This window comes from Scatophagus argus, chromosome 5 (genome assembly GCF_020382885.2).
Source record: "Scatophagus argus isolate fScaArg1 chromosome 5, fScaArg1.pri, whole genome shotgun sequence".
Classification (NCBI taxonomy): domain Eukaryota; kingdom Metazoa; phylum Chordata; class Actinopteri; family Scatophagidae; genus Scatophagus; species Scatophagus argus.
This window is the reverse complement of record NC_058497.1, coordinates 19,385,565-19,406,765: the sequence shown is the minus strand read 5'-3', so window position 1 is coordinate 19,406,765 and position 21,201 is coordinate 19,385,565. Positions and strand designations below refer to the sequence as shown.

Below are 21,201 nucleotides of genomic sequence, written 5' to 3'. Positions count from 1 at the left end.
AGTTTACGTATTTTGCAATGCTTTTGTTCCATTTGCATTATATTGTATTACTGTAACTTGTAGTCATCTCTACATGAATGAATAAATACTTGATAAATAATTGACTCCCATAATAATAAATAATCCTAAAAGGAACTGCCATGTGACCTACTGCATATCCTGTTGTCTTCAGTCGTTTTCACAAATCTCGCAAGTACTGAATGGATAATCATGACACCTGACTTTGTAAGAAGGAATGTGTGTAATGTGTATGGAATATGTGTACTTTTGAATTTGATTAAATGATGAAATTACAATCGTTTACTGATGTTTTTGCCAGCTTGTCTCGCAATTGAGGCAGCGGAGGCATTGCGAATGAACAGAATGTCCCCTCTGCATAGTTAAGGATTAGGCTATGTGGGCTGTGTTTGAATTAATTCAAATGAAATATGTGTTACTTCAAATTTGTTATTTGGAAAAGTGAGAGCCCTAAAAGAGTCTTGGTGGCAAAATGAACCAGAATGAAACGGTCTAGTGTACCTGCAAGTAGAGATACTGCAGGTTTCTGAGGCCTTGAAAGATGTTATTAGGAAGCGAACTGAGCCCACAACGGTAGAGGTGTAGTGCATTAAGCCGACTCAGTCCGTGAAAGGTGTCTTCAGCCAAGGAGCGCAGGTGGCGGTTGTCTCCCAGATCCAGCTCCTCGAGCACCGTGAAACCGTGGAAGGTGGAGGGCTCAATATATGTGATGTTATTGGAGTAAATCCAGAGAGTGACCGTTTTGGAGCTGAAGTGACCCCGAAGTAAGCGATGGATCTTATTGTTCTGTAAGAAGATGCGCTCACTGTCAGGAGGAATGCCTTCGGGAACTGACAGGAAGTTGTGAGCTTGGCAAGAGACGGTGCTGGGTGCAGTGTAGCAGATACAATGACGGGGGCAGGACCAGGAAAACTCGAGCCCACAGAGAACCAGTAGGAACTCCAGTCCACAGCCTGCAGTGAGCACACACACGCATACACACACACAGAGGAAGGTTGAGAAAGGGAGGAGATTATAGACATAAATCACAGACACACGCACAGAAAAGAAAGGAAGAAAAGAGAAAATTAATGAGGTGCAGAGTTCATTTTAACTTCTTGTTTAGACATAGTGCCTTCTGGTTCAAAAAGCAAGCAATATTTATGAATAACACCACAAGTCTGAGGTGGATGAGAGTGCCACTGGGTTTGCAGGTGTTAAAGAGAAAAGACAAATCTGCTGGTGGTGCTAAAGGAAAAGTTAGGAAAAGTGGTCCTCTTGAGATCCTGAATAATAATAATTCCAAGACAGCAAGTCTTGTCAAAATATTTCACTGTGAAACATAAACGCAAATGTCATGTCACCAAAAATTCCTGAACAAAATTTTATGAGTGGTAGACTGACCAAACGGCCAAGAGACTGACTGTGTCATCCCACACTGCCAGGGTGGCTAAAATTGACATGAATTCATGAATTTGCAACCAAATTTATATTCTGATTCTGTTAAGATGGGGACACGTGCTGCACAGCCAGGATCCATTTTGTCTTCTGCCTTCCGTTTTTTCGAACGCACTGATATTGTCTCTCTGATTAGCTTGAGTTGTGCCGCAGCCCTCGCAACACATATGGACTTTATCTGAGACAGTTTACTGCCCGAATCCACTGAGTGTTTTCAGACTCACTATGATGAGTCTATTGAAGAAAGCAAACAATAACACCTGCTCCAGTGAGTCACAAGACATCTGACTGGTTCCCCAGTGCAACACTCTTGTCTGATTCGACACATATGCGGCTATCTCAGAAATTACCCATTCCAATATTCCGCTACCTTGGGGAGATGTGCTAATAAGAGTCCAATTCCTTCCCTGAGCCAGTTCACAATAATTTGCAGTGAGCAGACACAATCAGCTTTTTTTTGTTCTGTTAAATAGGGTGTAGTATGTTCATTTAAACTTGTAGTAAGCTGCTCTGATCTTTCTGATCAGGTGTCATGATTCCCCAGGTCATTTTGACAGGAGATGTGATGTTATCCTCAGTCTCGTCGAAAACGAGAGCAACATGCAGCCCATCGTGAAAGTTCCATCTGACAACCCCTGGCTGCCTCTTATTCAGTTTATTATTCACAGCATAGCAGAGGCCTGATTCACTGCCTCTAATCGATATGCCTCTGTTGCCTTTTAACTCACCCTGTAATCCTGGGTCTTTTATGCTGGAAATTCAGGAGCTGCAGAATTACTCTCCACCAAGAGACAGGCATATTTATCCAATGTATTTATTCGCCAAGCTGTGGCTAAGCTGTGACATTCAGCGTCTGACTCCACTGACCTTTAACAGTATGTCTCTGTGTCTAGTTGTGGAGCTGGAGCGCAGAGCTGTGCGTCACCTGAACAGGAGTGTGCTCTCCTGGGCACAGATCTAATCCTATTTGTTAAGCCCTGCCAATGGGCAACAATGGAAATGCATGCATCCTCCTAAACCAGGAATCTGCCCTCTAAATGAGGTGATTCTTCACGGTTGAACACTGTCAAAAGGTTGAACGCGAGTGTGCGTTTATGTGTGCAGGTACGCATGTGAAAATATGATAGTAGATAGACACCATGAGTTGCCATGAGAGGGCTACAACAGGCCTCAGCTTTATTTAGACATTTCATCTTAATGTCATGACCTGCATCACGGCATGGATCCTTTAGTATCTCACAGGCTAAATCCAGATTTGTCACACAGTCAAGACCTAACAAGAGAAGTATTTCACTCTGCAGCTGTTTTTATCTCAATCATCCTCTCTGTTTTTCTATTTCCGTGAAGATGCATCAAGCATGGCATCTATTGACAGAATAAATAAATGAAAATGTTTTGCATTGCTCTTGGGAAATAAAGGTTTGCTTTATTTATCAGACATATAAGCAAGACAAGACACAGTAAATTTCTCCAGCTGCTTTCTGAGGAACTTTTCAATAAGCAGCAACTACCAGCTACTTGAGATGCAGCTTTTTAGTCATTTGATATTTGGTATTTGTTCACATTTTATTAAGCAACGGCCCCTTATGGAAGCATTCCTATAAAAGGACACTAAAAATACAACAAATTTAATCTGTCTTCTGCTTATACATTTGCTCTGAGATAAAATGATACTTGTTTCAATCACCTGCCTCAGCGGGGATACATCCAAGAGATTCCATTATTCATAAAAGCGATCCTTCTCTCACTGCAGTAATTATGTTTTTTTAGGGCCTTAAACTATTTCCATTAACACTTTACTTCATGCATGTCAATAGAATTAGGTAGCAGACCTCTAAAAGAAAAATTAAAGGAGCAGGCAAGAGACAGATAGTGCCATGTGTGATGCACAGTTAAAGTGAGGGAATGAGATTGCTGCTGGTGCCTGCATAGTGAGACAATTTGAATCAGTGATCTGCTAATCACTTTGGACACAAGGGTGCACCCACTCTCCTCTCACTCTCCTAAGCTTGTCAGGACAAAGTAATATATTCTTTATCTAGATTTATCTGTTTCTCTAAAATAGTTGGTTTTACTTCTCTACCAAATCCCTCTATTTGCAGAGAAAAACAGTGAAAAAGTAACATGGTAGGCATGTGGTGTAATATCTTCCTTCTTTACCTCCCTATGAACAAAATCTTTCAACTCTATCCCTGATGGGGCTTTAGAAAACGTGAATTTATGATGTGAATGCTCTTTAGATGCTCAAAGTATCTCAGACACTCTCTTCTGCATGCAGAATGACTGATGAGGGAGAAGCATACACAGTTTTTCTTGTTTTCAGCCACACAGAGGCCATGTGTGCTCTCTTTTGAAGCTGGCATAACATGCACTTCCATTGGAAATTTGAACACCTGCCAGTTCACTGATCTCAGCCTCCCTTATATTTGCACACACACACACACAAAATGCTACTTAAAATATAGACGCGAACATAAATTCACGAGTGCATTCACACTGCAATGTCACAGAAACACTAGACGTGATTTACTGCATGTCTATATGTCTAAAGTTCTCTACGGATATGCTAAGACATTCATTCTCAGGCATTAACATGTGCATCAGGTTTGGGAATAATTGAGGCAGATCATGTCAGCGTGACAAACACAAAAGGCTGAATGACGCTTGTTTACAGGGCTTTGAAGAGGAACACTGGTTTTCAGCACAGGAGAAGAAAAATAAAACACATTGTGTGCGAATGCTGACCTTAAATGAAAATGTAAGAAATTAATGTGTGTCATAACTGCATTGTGCAGTCACACAATGGACCATTCAGCTCAAATTGTATTATGTAAATAGCTTTGGACACAACGGAGCACATATATGCCAGTAATGCCTATTGGTATTTGGCAGAATAAAGAAGAGGCTCTGAAAGAGAATTAATGTGTTTTTTGGAAAAAGAAAAAAAAAACCCACAGCTTTCTCTGGTTGGAGCCCGGGCTGTGTTTTAACAATCTTGTCAAGTCTTTCACCTCCAAGTCTTCCTCCCATGCCCTCCTCCCCCCTCACTGCCTTTTTTCCTCCCCAATGATTACCGATGACAGATGCTATTGATAGCTCTTCACAGGCACAATCACGTTTGACCCCGTAACCTCATCACCACCGAGTTCCCTTTTTTCTTTGGGACTGTAGAAACGGAAAGAGATAAATAAATGAATAAAACACAATGGCTCAGGTCCCCCGACGGATTGAGAAGTGACTGTGTAGAATATCAGTGAGGCATAGTTCACACTAGATTTGCCCTCATGAATAACACATCTCTGCTAATAGGAGGAAAATGGTGCGTCTGTAGAGCTGTGTGACTCTGCCCATCATTAGACTGGACGAACTCAATTTCCTGTATCACTCTAAAGTCCCTGACGCCCTGGTGTTTTTGCCCCTGACTCACTGTGCTCTCAGAAGGTGTTTGCAGTCACGTTCTTGCACACATTGATTACTAATGTTAAAGCAAAATTAGATTATTGACTGAAATTGGATCATTTTTCTAAGGAGCAGGGCTTAAAGTCTGACTGACAAGTGTTAGTATTGCCCTGGGGAGATAAATGTGGCATTATTATATGTAATAATCTGTGGTATCACAGTCATGTTATATTCTTGTATATGTTATAGAGGTGTCCTGCAAAGCTACAATTCATATCTGTATCTCACAAAATATCTGTTTTTCACTAATGAATATTGCTGCAAATGTTCAAATACTGCCATATATTTAGAGCAGATTAGCTCTTCATGTACTCTTTTTACATCCATAATATTATAAACTCTTAGACAAAATCAGACAATATATTTCATTTTTTTCCTGTTCATATCAGTAGTTTATATAAGCTCTGATTTTTACAGCAAGATGAACAATGCTCTGAATAGCACATCAGCTCCTGCCTTTTCCAGTGTGGGTCAGTGATTGCATAGTTATTTTAAATAACAGTGTTGGAACAAATGCAAAAAATACAAGCATTTATTGTTAAAGGAAAAAGAGACGGCAATAATGGAACAAAACTAATACTTTCACTCAAGCTGTTTCTCATTAGCGTTTTTAAAGAATGTCTCTGTTGACTCTGCTAAACACACTGATTGCCATTTTCTTTTTTCTTTTCTTACTGAGGAACACCATTGACGTGTGTGTGTGTGCGCACGCATGTGTGAAAATGTATATGTTTTCTTTAATGTTGTCTTTTTTCCAGCCTACTGCAGAATGTTATAGATTTTATCTCATTTGCCATTCTTGGACTTCACTGCAGGCAATATTGCCTCATAACACTGCCTGACTATTCTTCTAGTGAATGAAAGGAAAATGGGGAGAGAACAATGACAATACTGAGATCTCTGAGAAACACAGAAGAATAAAACTATTTCAGAAATATATCACAGCGGCGTGATATTCCTCTGATGCTTGCTGAGGCATCAACAAGCCAAGCGATTGCTCAGAAGTGCATGAGTGTTTGTGTGTTTCTGATTGCACTGGAACACCTTTATCTCATGTTCACACATCTCAAATAAATTAGGCCACACAGAGCTGATAGTGTTATTAGTATATATAATAAGTTTACAAAATGTTAATGGTATCTTCTTGATAATGATTTCAAGTCTTTTTTTAAAAGTCTGTTTTTCTTCATGTTCTGTTTTATGATTGATATTGATTTCATGAGAGAGAGTAAACAGTTTTTACCTCAGTTCGCTTTTCACTTTTTAATATTTTTGATATTTTGAACACCGTATTACAAAAATATTCAGACCCAAATGAAGTTCAGACTAGCAGGGCTTGCTCTGTTGATATCTCCTTAGTTGTTCTTCTCCATGTCTCACTCCTTTGATTTGTGCCGTGTGTGTCGGCGAAGTATGTGCTGTGAAACTGTAAACTGTCAACACTTCATGCACATTAATTATGATTTGATCATTCTTCTGTCGGGTTGGCTTCACATCAAGGGACTGAACTGAGCTTCAAGTTTCTGATTGCATCCCTGCCGAAGCAGAAGGACGGTTAAGCGAAAGAGAGCAGGTGAGAACCGAAGCCCAGTCACATAGCAGGTTGGCGTGCAGAGTGCCAAGTGATGTCAGAGGTTAAACGGACCAGCATGTTCCCCACATTATTGATATTTATGTCTGCTAAGTGGTGTTTTATGGCTGTTTGATATTGTGAGCAGCAGTGGCTGGTCAATGACATGGCCGTGTCAGTAAATCTCTTCAGAATCACTATTTGGAATGGACAAAGTGAAAGAGGAGAAAAGTAAAAAGATATGGTGGGAAACTGGACATACAGACAGAAGGTCAGAGTAATGATGAAGGTCGATTTCGTCTGAACAGTGCAGACGAGATGAGTTGATGAGATAAGCACAGGTTGTTTCTTCTCAATGCACAAAAAGTAAAAAGCTAAGCGACCAAACCAGATTGAAGTAAAGAAAAAAAAAGAAAAAGAAAAAATTGAGAGTATGTGAGTGACAGCAGTGTTTCTCAGGTTGAGGAATCAGAGGGAACTAAAAATAACTCCTCCAAACAGCAAGCGGCACCATATGGAGCACATACAAAATAAAGAAGAAGACTTGTTGAAAGTGTGCAGGTGAATAAAGCTCATTTATTCCAAAGATAGCCAAGAAGAAAGCCAGGTGGACGGCTGATGGCTGAGCTACCCACAGATGTTTAATACCTACATTTTAATTAACAGACTTAATGGTTGTCTAGTAGGTGCTAATTCCACTTGCTTCGCAGGCACATCTGTACCTGCTGGTCTTTTGCTCCTCACGCCTTCACAGCATTCTGTTGAACACTGATACGTGCCATACGGCCTGCATGCACACGCAAGGATGCAAACTCATACATACAGATCACACAAACCAAACCATCCATGTTCAAATATACACAGGCACATTAGCCAAGTCACTGCTGTTGGGGCCAACAGTATCAGCCACCAACTACATCCATTCATCATGACAGCACAAAACCAAATGATTCAAATATACTGCACTCCCTGGGGCAATATTACACTGCACTGGCCAAACTAAAGTAATGGCTGTGCAAAACCTATATAAATCATCCAAGTGAGTCTATATGTAGTTGAGCAAGTGATAGAGAGTATTTATAAGGCAATTCCCGTGGTGGACTGGCTAATAATTATCTTTCATGGTTGAAGGTGTGTGATATGATCTAGGGGCTCTTCAGATGTAGAGAAATCTTCAGTCTGCTTCACAATAAACAAGATAGGTCTTTGGGCATCAATGTCATCACACAAAAATGTGTGGTAAATCTAGTCTCATTATTGCAACATACGGCAAATTCCAGGTCAATTTATTCCTGGATGAAAGGGCCAATACGTATATGTCAGGTTTTTAAAGGGTCCTTGTGTGCCCATCCTTGTTATTATGGATCTTTGTAACAACAGCCTCCATGAGTCACATTTTTTTGGCCATTTTCCCCGAGAGCAATTTGTTTTGAGTGACACTTGTAGAAGTGAAGCAAATTGCAGTTGGAGCCACTGAGGCAACAAAACCCTGATAAACCTCTGCATATGAGTCAATCACCCAGCTAGGATGTTTGGTTCACAGCAATTTAATCAACAATTTGGGTTCCTCAAAGGAGTAAAGCTAGTATTTATTTTGTTTGTAATCTTAAAAGTTCAAAAGGTTATTGTGACACTTGTACACCTTTGATAAATTTAGGATAAAATAAAAAATCAGTGAGAACAAATTCAACTCTTGATCAAAATGACCAAAAAGTCTAAAGACTAAAAAAAATGTAAATTTCGTATAAACAATGCACAATAATACACATTTTTTAATATATACAGTGAAACATAGAGAAATGACATGTTTTATAGCAGCTTTGGAGAAACGCAATTACATCATGCAATTACATCATGCAATTACATCAGACAGTGGTGTAGACCATCACCTTAAAAACTGACTATTCGAAGATGCCAAGACAACGAATTTTATATCTGAGTGTCCAGGAAATTCTGGATTTAGTGAGCTAAAAATGTAGACTTAAAGTAGATAAACTCTGACTTTGTCTTAATTCAAGAAGGCTGTGTATATAAATTAATACTGCTAATTAGGGTCCCCTTTTCAAGTCGGACTGAGCCCATTTAAGGCCGTCACACACTAAGCATGAAGACACTAACCGCACACACCAACATTCTGCCTCCTGTTTCACACACACTCGAGGTACAGTTATAACCTGTTATGCTGAGTGTGCAGCTGAGTTTATTGCTGTCAGCAGCAGGCCGGACAGCTGACAGTCTGCCTGCCTTGTCCAGTCACTGTGTCGTGTTCAATCATGTGCATGCATGTCGATGACAGAGAGCAGCACAGCCAATCATTGCGTGTCTCTGTCAGAGTGACAGCTGAGTTACGGTGATGCTGTGATGGCGAGCGGACAGATGGAGAGAAGAGCAGCAAATGTCTTAGATGAAAATAAGTTCTACCGTACCAACTCCATTAAACTTAACAGGGAAGTGAAAGGGGAGTTGTCTCAAAGAGCAGCTGTGCACTTGGGGAGACAGGCCTGCAGCACTGGCACTTAGTCCATGAAATGGAACAGGACCTGGTTACAAGCTTTGTGTCAGCAATCATCTGCTTTGTGAGGAATCTAAGCAAGGCATTGAATCATTACCAGCTCCGGGGCTAATGCTCTTTAACTCACCCTGTGCTTTGATGTTTCTGTGGAAGGGTCCAAACAAAAATGTGAAATTTCCCCATGAGATTTGGTAAATTAACAGACTGTTTAGAAAAAGCAGAATGTGCAGAATGGCCAAAACAGGGCTGCAGCCAAAAGTTAAAAATACATACATCTCCTTTTGGGGATTCATATAGCAAAGCAAAGAAATATAAAAAGCTATTATATATAATGTTGGTCTAATAGCATGCTGAGTTACCCCATAATTTGTCTCCGTCTGCTCTGCATTTTTATCTCGGTGTCCTTCATTTCAGATACCTATCAGCTCAAACACTATAATCCCCATGAGGATGTCCTAGGGGCAGTTTACTGCATGACTTAACACTGTCCATGCGCTAACATGAATAATTTCACATTATTTACCAGACAAATATTCAATTTGTTGTAGCTCCTCACTTGTTATTGTGTTGCTGCTTGGTTATCAACAGAAAAGAGAGAGCAAATTGCGTTGCTGAGTGTTTTGTTAACTCTGAGACGTGTTCTCCCCAATGTCAACAACCTCCGTTCCACCATCTCATCCCTTTTTGTACCAGGCATTGTTGTGAATCTAAATCTCAACCCTTGCTTAGCTACTTGAAACTGTTGATTAAAGTTGCATCATGTTGACATGTGTAGAAATGACATTCACTAACCTTGGAGACAACCCACAACACATTTGGCTTGTACATGCCACTAAAAGCCTTTGCGGATTAATAATTTAGAAGCTACGCAGCTCTGCTTTGGAACCATCAGGTCAGTATAGTTCTATACCTGCAGAGAAAGGTGGCATTTTCCAGTTCACTTGTCTCCACCTCCTGGCACCCCTTACATGTTTCTCTTAAAATAAACTGTAAGGTACCCTCCTGCTGCAGCAGCTGCCTCCCTGCATACAAACCTCATGTGCCCTAGATTCAGCGGATCAATTATTCATAGCAGGTGAGAGTTTGGTGCTCCACGTACGTAAAGGCACACACACACACACACACACACACACACACACACACAGAGTTTCAACAGTCTCAACTAATGGCTTCAAAGAGGCAAGGAGAAATGTCAAATCAAGCAGAAAAGTGTGTGAGGGAACAGCAATGCATTGTGGCTCATTAGTTCACAAGACAGCAGGATGACCAAGAGATGAAGAGGACTCACCGGGTGGAAGTCAGAGCTGAAAGAAAACCACAGGACGCAGCACGCACCACAGGCGTGACCGCGCACAGAGGTAGGTACAGTACTGTTACATACAGCACAGTGTACATGAATGTACATGTGCATGCTATGACTTACGAGGTAAACAACATGCTGCATGGACTACTTGTAGGCAACTCCAGTGATCCACTTCCATGCTAATCATACGTTCAGTATGGTCAGCGCAGCCTTTTTGTTAACCAAAATTAATATGCAGGTTTTTTAGTCAATCACAATCAAAGGCAGCATGGAGGTAAGCAACAATGTTATTGTGGTTACTTTTTAACAAACTTTTTACGACAGTCTTTCTATCAAACTTAACGCTGACTGAATGATGTTTGTTTGCATGGAAAACAACTCCAGAACCTCAACATGAGTGTCCACTCAGGTGGATCAGCTCATGAATACTGCAGAGTCATGTGACCCGGAAATGAACGCAGATTTTACCCTTTCCCAATAAAGACAAAAGCCAGATGTTAGTGGGTTTTTGTCCAGTGTGAAAGCGGTTTATGTTACAAACACACCACCAGTAAATCACTACATATGCTTCTTTGGGTTTTTGGGAGTGTGATAAACCAACAGTCTGACACAAAAGGCTATTTAGCAATGTTGTGCAGTAACTGGTACATACAGTACTGAACATACAATATAATCAATGGCAAAGTGTGGATTATGCTGCAGGAATGGTTTGTTAAATTTCTAAAGGTGTTATAATATGTTTTGTTTGTCTTGAATCTGAGTTGCCAGAGACTTGGAGCAGAGGCTCAAATTTCCACAAATCAACAAAGTCTGCACTGGCATCATACATAAGGTAAACCATCTGCATAGGCTTCTGCCACCTAATCATACTGCACAGTGTTTATGGACAAAATTAAAATGTGTGTGTTTTCTTCAGAAAGGGCGGGTGGGGGGGAAACACAACAGAATACAAAAGAGCACTACACTAAGAAGGGAAGTGGAAGACCTTGATCTTTAGAGAGTAATCCCTTTTCATTAAGTGTAGTTTTTCAGACCCTGAGAGCTTCACCATTGATCCTGGTGTAATGTCAATTCATTAATGTACCGGGCCCGGACAGGGCTTAACAACACTCCCTCCCAACAAGCACATTCAGCATTTACTGTAATTTTCAGGAGAACAAAGAATAAAAAGACTGAAAAAAAAAGACGACTGTACTTTAAATTCTCATCAAATTGAGTTTAGATCTTTTCTGCTCCCGAATGGATTCCATCTTGGTCTTTCCACTCTTTTTTAGCCACACTGTTCTGTCTTCATTCAGTCGGTCTTCGGTTTCATATAGTCTAGCTCCAGCTGGGGATGATAACTTATCATCATTTCATTCGCTCAATTCTCTGCAGTGCATTAGAGTTGCCCTTGAGTCACTGTTGTGTCTCCATCTAGCAAATGCCACATACCTGCACCTGTTTATTGAGTCTGCACTCCTGAGAAATTTACCAGCCTCCATTGTGAAATATCTTCAGTTTAAAGTGTAAACAGCATTAACTCACAAATGTTACCCATTACGTCGCTATAAATGGATTGAGCAAACATCTATCTCGCTCATTCAAATTACCGTTCCTCTTTATGACCTGTCTCTGCAATTATTTACTCCTCTCCTCCCTCATGCCACGTCCCCCTTGCTGTTTAATTGATTCTGTTGTTGTTTCCCAAAACCAGAATGCTGGAGGCTTCACTGGATAAAACACAGTCACTGTCTAGGTGTGATTAAAGAAACGCCGGTCTGGTGGCTGGAGATACTATGGCAGCTTATGGGATTTACTGACTCACTGAAAAAGCACAACGCCAAACCAAAGATTCGCTTCAAAGTGTTGCAATACCAAAACCTTAAAAACATGCAACCCAATAATGAATTTCTCGCTCTTGTTATTTTGCAAAGACGCTTGCATTTTATCCTTAAAGGAGAAAGTCAGGATCATGACAAATCACTTGGTCTTTTTCACGAGACATTCGGCTGTTTTATCCTGTCGTGAGTGCTGCTGCTTTTGTTACAGCTCTGCCATTTGAAGTTTCTATTTTGCTTTCCTCCCCTCCATTGTAAACCTGAACCCTCTGGAGGCGCACCACACAAACTACTCAACTCTGAGAGTGCTTTCCCCCTCCCTCGCAGCTGCTTGTCTGCAAGCAACTACCACTCACTAGTGAGTGCTCCCAATCCCCTCTCTCCTTATAAAACCAAGTGCCTTGCCACAGACGTTCCATAGATAAGTGGTTTATTTTCTTTCCCTCCGCAGTGATGGCCTGAGACTAATTTTCGTTGCATGTAATGACTTGGTCCCTTGAACTCTTTCAACATATGACCAAAGAGAGAGCCTCTCACTGGATATCGCACCATGTGAGTTATAAACAACAATGATTTTCAGACAAGCAAGAAGAGATGTCAGGCTCCATCTCAGTTCATATCGCTGGATGATGAAACATGATTCCCTCTAGCCCCTCCCCCCTCATCTCTCCTTGAAGATGGATAACGAGAAGTAAAGTCAAGGACAGAGAGAGAGAGCCAGTGAGGGGTTTGTTTACACTAGAAATTGTGAGCGTGCTATTTCAAAGACAGAGGGAGAGGCAGAAAGACGAGGGGAGGGGAGAGGGAGGAGATAGATAAAGAGAGTTAAAGTGTAGGACAGGTGTTCTAATTTCATCTTTAACTTTTAATTTGGATCAAAAAGCAAAAACATTTCAGAACTCCATCAAAAAAATAATGTAACACAGCCTGAAAATCTTTGCTGACCTCCAATGGTTTAGTGTTTCACCTGGCTGCAGTGATGTACAGGTGGACTCCATGATGTCACTGGTGGGTGTGGTCTCAGGTTCTGACTTTTGACCCAGAAAAAAGGTTTTCTTGAAGGGTATGTGTTAAGTTACTCTTTAAGCTCAGATTGTTTTTTTTTTACTTTTTGAACCCATTAATGGAGTTCAACTAACCAGAAAAATAAAATCACAATCTATTTTTTTAATTTTTAAATCAGTGCAGACACAAACTTATGGTTCATTATGTACCTTTTTGTCAAATTTGTAGCAAACATAACTTAATTTATTGTTTTGAATCTAGTTTAAAAATTGGAAAACACTCCTAGATAACAAAAACCTTTGTGTTTTGTTAAGTTACAGCTCGTGTCTTTACAAAAACTGAACCAAGTATATATGGAGTTTCATAATGAAGAAAAGGTTTTTAAAACTGGGCAGTTTGACTCAAGCAAAACATCAGGGAAAAAAGTCTTCCCATCGAAGCTTCATGTTGCAAATTACGGAAAAGTCCCATAATTCAGCTGGGCATGAGCCTCTGCTCCTATAGCAGTAGCACAACTATCACACAATCTGTAACAACAAAAGCCACAAAAATAGAAAGGTACATCAAGAACTGGACATCTACTGTGGGAACTCTATTAGCACAGAACAAACAATACCAAGTGGCAGATTATCTGGGCGCCGTGAATGACCAGAAACTGAAAAAAGACAAACACCAACTGAGTGACCACAGTCTGGCTACTGAGACTGGTGAACAAACCTGGCAACCCAGAGAAAACAGACTGTGTCACTTCTGCCAACAACAAGAGAGACAGAAAAAAAGATCAACACTTCCTGCTACACTGCAGTCTTTACAAAGACAAAAGAACGAAAGTTCTTAACCAAAATAAAACTAGAATCCAGTATTTATTTTCAGAAAAAGAAATCTGGCATTGAATATAAAAGCAGCATAATATGTCAGAACGTGTCACAGCCTGAGGGAGAACCAGCGCAACATATGAAACTGTAGTCAGAGCCTTCAAAATCCGCCTCTTATTTCTTCTCTGCTGTTGTTCTGGTTCACTGTCAGTGCTCTAAAATATACTACATAACATTAGCAAGATTTTTTGAGGGATTGGGCTTTTTTGAGAGTAGATACACAACACAAAGCATTCGCATGCTGTGTAATTATACTAGAAATACTATGACATTAGTTGTGGGCTGTAATTTTTACATAAACTGACAACAAAGAGCAAAAACATTTTGAGGACAAGAAACTACGCCAATAAAGCAAACTTGAATTTAAGATGGGAAAAGAAAAGAAAACAAAGAGATGTGTGAGAGAGAATAGGAGCAAATATGATATAGATCCAAAGCCACCAGAAGTCTGAAACTGAATAAGTTGAAGATCACTCTTTCACTTTGCAACACAGGACTCCTTCACACCACACTGACCAGGCCTCATAAAACAACGGTGCCCTGCATATCTCCCCATTGGGGCTATTATATTCACACCTCTGTGCCCTCACCACCACAACCGTTACCTCCCCACCATGTCACCCTCTCTCACCCACCTATTCAGCTCTACCCTCAGGCAGCGCTGTTGGAAGGCCAGCTTCAAAGGTTAAACTGGGCCTCAGTCAACCATGGGAAGCTGTAATGGCAAAAGCCCAAAGTCAAACACACCAAGTTTGCCAAAGTGATTCTTTCTGTTAAACTGTTAACAAAACAGCAAACTTGACGTGTGGAAAGCACTTTCAAAGGGGGTGATATGCTTTTAAAAGAGAGAAAACAACAGACATAGTCATTACTATGAACAAATAAATGTACTGACATTGATCAAATACAGGATTAAGCAACCTAAACGCTACACAACACTCAAACGGTGAGTAAGTAAGTCATTCATCAGTGTCCAGTGAAATCATTTGTAATGTCTAGGGACTTTTTAGTCAAGTTTAGGTAACTAAAAGGATAAGGCTGTCCATATTTTATGTTTTTATTATTGGCAACAAACATCGTGAAAAAATGAAACCGACAATTAATTGGTCTTACTAACAAGTACTGTCTGCTTACAAGAATCCGAGTGATGTTGCCTGAAACCACAATGGTTGTTTTAATCAATTAATGAACCTTTGTTAAGTTTTATTTAAAGCATTTTCAAGACTTGCGTAATGGATGGATGGTCGTAATGGATGGTCTTCAGCCTAAGTGCTACAATCAACAGTAGGGAAGCCAGATGAAAATGGGCTAACATGTCTTTGGTTTGCACGTTATCCACGTGATTTGTTGAAAATAAATTGTATGGTAACTGAAGCCTCGTCCTTCAGAGACAGAAGATCCACAAAGTCCAACTAAGCACAACGTGTGGATCTTTCAATTGAATTCTGCGTTGGTTTTACATTGAGCAATTGTAGAAGTTTTTGGTTGTGTATATTCTGCACTTGGTTTTTTACAGGCTCTGTTGACCCAACCATCCACCCTGTTGTTTATAAAAAGAAAAAAAAAATCTTAGAAAGCGCAGTTTTGATTAAAAGAAACAGTTGATGGAACATCTACTAATAAACAGTTTTTATTATTTATTTATTTAGTTTTTTGCAGTGAATATGGTTAACAACGAAAAATATCCAGCTGTCAGACATAAAAGAGATAGAGTTCAGTCATTAAACTCTCTCAGGGCCATAACATGGCATGATACAAAGTTGTGTAGCAAATCAGCCAATGCTTGATGTTTTTGGAGCCGATTCCGGATGTTCTTCTTCCTACTTCCCTTGCGAAAATGCCCACAGTTCTTTAAAGTGATTTTTCCTGAGAGAGAAAAAGAGACATTTGGCTGCATTGAAAATGGGATGCGTGGGTGGGTGTGTAGGCAGGTTGGGGTTAGAGGGGTGGGGGGCTGTACCGTAGTTTTGCATGAAGAGATGGTGGGACTGATTAGTATAGAGTAGGTGTTATCTGTTCTAGAGAACCAAGGATTAGAACAATATTAGGAATACCTGGAGGTAAAAGAATGTGTACATTTCATCACACATTATATAAATTATAGGCTCTGAATTGGCTGGGATTCCCTTACAAGTGAGATTTGAAGTTTTATTGCTATTTAAAAAATACTTTCCGTGATGATCTGATTTCACACGCCCACGCCATTATAGTTTCTTAGTTTACTATATCTCACATTTGTGACTGCAGAAATTCAGGAGGGAAACAGTAAGTAAATGAGCTATTGATGCAGATGATCTTTTGCATTTACAGAGGAGAGTTTGGAGTTGCTTTTTTCTCTCTCTTTTTTTTTTTTTTTAATCTTGCACAACTCCACTCTAGTGTGTAATAATCCTTTAATGTACATTATTGTATATTATGATATGAATATCAGTTTTAAAAATTAATACTTTATGCCCACTTTATTCATATTATTCCCCATTACTTGAAATCCATCAGTTTTGTTTTGACCTTTACAATGAATGTAATGAGTCTTTCTTTTACAGACATACTATGATCTTCCTTCTTTGCTTTACTTGCAGCAGACACTCAGTATCCACTTAATTACACACGGCTATTTAGCACTGGGTGGTTGTCTGCTGCTAACCAGTCTGTGACAAATTTCAGTGAATTATGTGGGGATTCTTCACCACAGGCCTTGAGCACCAACGGCAGTTCCTATTGTGGGCACTGCCTCCTGGCCAACTGCAAGAACCAGGGGTGGCTGAAGACAGGCGTTTCATCAAACCCCTTGTGACAGGAAGCGATGGCTGCTGCATTAGTCTTAATGATTGCATGATACAACCTTCGGTCCAGTAAACATTGCAGAAAGGACAGAACAAACCTGACAGAGGGTGTAGGCTCCTTTCCCCACACCAGTGCCAGAACCCTAACCACTTTTCCCTGTAGCAGGCAGTGGTGGATCCTCCCAGATGCTTCAGCCCGTCCCTCTCAGGTCCAGAGAGGGTGGGCCAGGGTGGACAACACACCTGTCACCGTTGCCTCCTGAGACAGAGTCACCACACCATACCATTCGGGAGATTCAAAAAGAACTGATAAATGCTCCAGTCTCACTCTCTCCAGCAGGAAAAGAATGAGACAGAGAGCCAGGAAAACATAAAGCAGCTTCAGCCATGGCACATGTTGATCATGCCCATCCCCCAGAGGTGGGTCGTCCAGAACAACACAGATGGCCAAAAATGTTTGTTATAACAACAGCCAGACTTCTCATACCAAGTATGAAGCAAATTAGCATTCCATAAAAGCAAAGAAGAGAAAGTTTTCCACCATGACAGAATTTGTTAACTGCTACTGATCTGGCAGCCATACAGTATATGTGCCAGACTCAACTCACAGTTGGTCATCTGGTGCCAGAACACAGCCGACACTCAGCCACAATCATCCCAACTTGGCTGGAACACCTGAACCCCTCTGTTCCTGTCTGCCTTCTGTATATGGAAAAGAACAACGGATGACAAACTACAGGAGAGAATGTCATCGGCTAAAATAAAGTAACAAATTTTACATGCTGCTCTTACGCTGCTCTCACTTTGTACTGCCTTCAAGCCATCTGCATATGATACATTTTCATTTTCTTTACATTTTTCATCATAAGTTCTTAAAACTCTCACAGTATTCCTTTCAACATTTTAAGATTTCTGTGTGCTGTTGAAGCACCACCATGAGGGCCAGACTGTTTGTATGTGTTTTCAAGTGTGGGTTTGTTCACATGTAAAGCTTTTTAAGGCGGTGGCTTCTGTAAGCCCCGTCTTCAGAGAAATACAGTCTGCAAATATAAATCAGGCTGCAAATCTAGCTAACAGATGCTATAGTCTCTCACTTTATCAAGTCATCTGTTTTGTTTTGTTTTGGTTTTTTTCACAGGACTTTATGGACCATATCAGAGATTTTGCATGTTTCATTTGGTTTAGTACAAACTAGTATTTGTATTTGTGTTCATAAGCTTCTTTAAGATAGATAAACCATCAAAATTTAATTTTTCCCTTTCATTTTCATCGTGCGATTGTGCAGTTGTGAACAATAAACTCTTTATTGTTGGTAAACTGCACTGCCAGGAGAAAATTAAAAACTGCAAGCTCAAAACTTTTTGTGAAAAATTCACATGTTCCTTCCAGCAAAAACCATGTTAACTATTTTTTTTTGTCCTGCAGGATTGATTTTCCGAAAACATAGCTTGAGAATGAGATGCTTGTCAGCAACTCACTCTCCAATACAAGATGCCAGATCTTGGTCGAACACAGCAACAAATTTTCATAGCCCTCTCTGCTCAGAGCTGAATTATAATGAGATGGTAATGTAGCTTAGATGGGGGAAAATTGTATGCACTAGAAAGAAGTATACATGAAACTGGACTAAAACATGAAAAACCAATGGTATAAATAATCAAAGGTGCAACAACACTTTTTCCCCCTTTTTGGTCATCACCAGTAAAAACTATATTAGAACACATATTTTTATGCCTAAATGAAAATGACATGGAAAAATATTATTTATGGTGATGCTGTGTGATGATGAAATCATCACAAATTGAGAAGCCAAAATAAAATTGGACGTGGGTAAATTTCACATATTATTATGGATCAAATGAATGCAGCATGCAGCATGGCATCTTCATTTTGTGATCGCGGCTGCCACACGCAGTCATCAAGTGAGTGAGCAAGCGACAAATGGCGCTACTTTCATTATATTCGCCACCCCAGCGTTATTATCCCCAGTCTGCTCCTTCACCAGTGACAGCCCACGTGTTTGAAAGTGTGAATCTGCGGAGAGATAATGCACTGAGCCATGTACTCGGAGGGAGAGAGAAAATGAACCTTTTTTTTTCTTATCTGGAGACTAATGACACCAGGGGAGTTTGAGAAATAGTGATGGTGGAAAAAAAATGTGCAGCAAACGCTTCGCAGTCAAGAAGAATTACTTCCTGTTAAGTGTAGGAGATTTCCTTGCATTCTTCCCCACTTTCTCTCTGCCTCTCTCTTTCTGACATGTACTTCAGTACTCTGGGAATTCATTCAGTGGATTGCTCCAGTTAGAAATGACAAAACAGAAATTGGAAGCATATTTCTCTCAGAAATAACTGCAGCGGGGCCGTGGAGTGAGAGGAATGCCACTGATGTGTTGAGGGATGGAGAGTGAGGCACTGTATGGCGTTCAGAGCATTTCAGATTTTTACAGTCCACCTGCCCCACAGTCACTGGCAGTGATGTGCGTGAGACTGATGAACAAATTCATATTAGATGCTGTAAAAGCAGCAGGAACTCTTCTCAGAACCCCATTGCTGGTGAAATAGAATCTGTTACAGGCCATTTCATAGATTTGGAATCACAAACTTAGGAAGCGTTTTTTTTGTGTGTGTTTGTGTAGTGTCACAAACCTAACTTGACATTTTTGAGAACTCAAAACTCTTTGCAGTGCAACTTTCTCCTCAGTTAAATCAACAAATTGTAATTGACTGGTATGATTTATGTTATCTAGCAAATTTGTCTGTTCACTGACAATAGTAACAATACTTATGCTGTAAAGAGCATTTCTACGATCAATTTGAAATGTGTCAGGTTTTGACAACATTGTGCTCAATGTCACGTTGATCAAAATATCCAGTTTTGGTGTAACAAAGATGTCCCAACGGTTGCTAAAATGATCCAGTTTGTAGGTTGAAGTGGTTTTCTGACAACAGTTGCAGCCACCACTTTTAGTGGTGCAAAAATTAGGAAGCAAAAAATATTTCTGTTTGTTCAATCAAGTTCAGTTCTGCTACAATCAAACACACACATAACTATTTTCAAGAACATTAACAATCATTCTTTGCCGAGTCTTTTCGCATTCTCTTGTACTGTCACTCTTACTTAACGTAATGAAGCTCAGTGTGGGTTCAGTCACGAAGACTTTCTCTGTGCTCATTCATTCAATTTCCCCTCTCTCTGCGTCTTCTTAATCAGCTGACTATGGGCATTTACTATCTCAGTTAAACCAACAACATTTTGCCATGAATTCAACAGGCTGATCATGTTGTTTTTGTCAAACAACATGATCAATCTGTTGTTTGACAGAACTGATCTCCTATTCTCCTCTCTGCTTCTGTCAACTGCCATTTCAGTGCAAATTGTTGCAACCCTCCTCCGTCCCACTCAGCTGCAGTTCATCATATCCAGTTCCCATGTTGAGCTCAGCAGCCATTCTCTTCATCCCATCACCAATGCGTAGGCTCCATCGAGGTTTTCATGTACCTCTGAGCTCACAGCTTCACCATCCTCAATGTGACGATGGGACCTAATTGCCATCCATCCATCCATCCATTTTCTATACCGCTTATCCGTCAGGGTTGCGGGGGAGCTGGAGCCTATCCCAGCTGACTATGGGCGAGAGGCGGGGTACATCCTGGACTGATCACCAGTCAATCGCAGGGCCAATACACAAAGACAGACAACCACACACTCTCACACTCACACCTAGGGACAATGTAGAGTAGCCAATTAACCTAATGTGCATGTTTTTGGTATTGTGGGAAGAAGCCAGAGTACCAGGAGAAAACCCACGCAGGCACAGGGAGAACATGCAAACTCCACATAGAAGGGCCCAGACCGGGATTCGAACCTGGAACCCTCTTGCTATGAGGCAACAGTGCTAACCACTGCACCACTGTGCCACCCACCTAATTGCCAAATACTCCTATTTTTCATCTTTATTGTGCAAATAGCAATAAAAATATTATTTATTCGCTCAGAATGATTGAACTGTCATTGGAGAGTATACTGAACAAGGATGGATTACAAACCAGGTAAAGTGGGGCCACAAAATCCTCTTGCCAACACCTCAAAAGCACAGGAAGTCTCTGTACTTAACCAAAGAAATACTCTGCACATAACTCCACATGAAACAGCAACTTGATGTTTTTTTCCCACGTTGTTTTTTGACATTACATTTTCAATACCAGGATTTAGAGGAGCTGGTAGGTGGATTTTGCTACCTTTGAATGGAGACTGGCTAGCAGTTTCCCCAACTATTTTTTCCAGTCTTTGCAAGCTGCTTAGCTGTAGCTTGATGTTTACTATAAAGACAGAAGAAGACAGTATTCCTATTCCATTTGCATGCACCCACAGCACATTTATCCACCAGAGGTCACTAGTTAAGTGACTAGTTAAGTG

At 40.4% G+C, this 21,201-nt stretch overlaps 1 protein-coding gene across 1 annotated transcript in view; it reads right to left on the bottom strand.

The window, feature by feature from the left end:
• rtn4rl1b (reticulon 4 receptor-like 1b) overlaps positions 1-21,201 on the bottom strand; it is a 131,749-nt gene that overhangs the window by 2,865 nt on the left and 107,683 nt on the right. Inside the window, exon 2 of the mRNA XM_046389453.1 lies at positions 520-971. Within this exon, the coding sequence (XP_046245409.1) occupies positions 520-971 (452 nt within the window). The remainder of the gene's footprint in view (positions 1-519; positions 972-21,201) is intronic.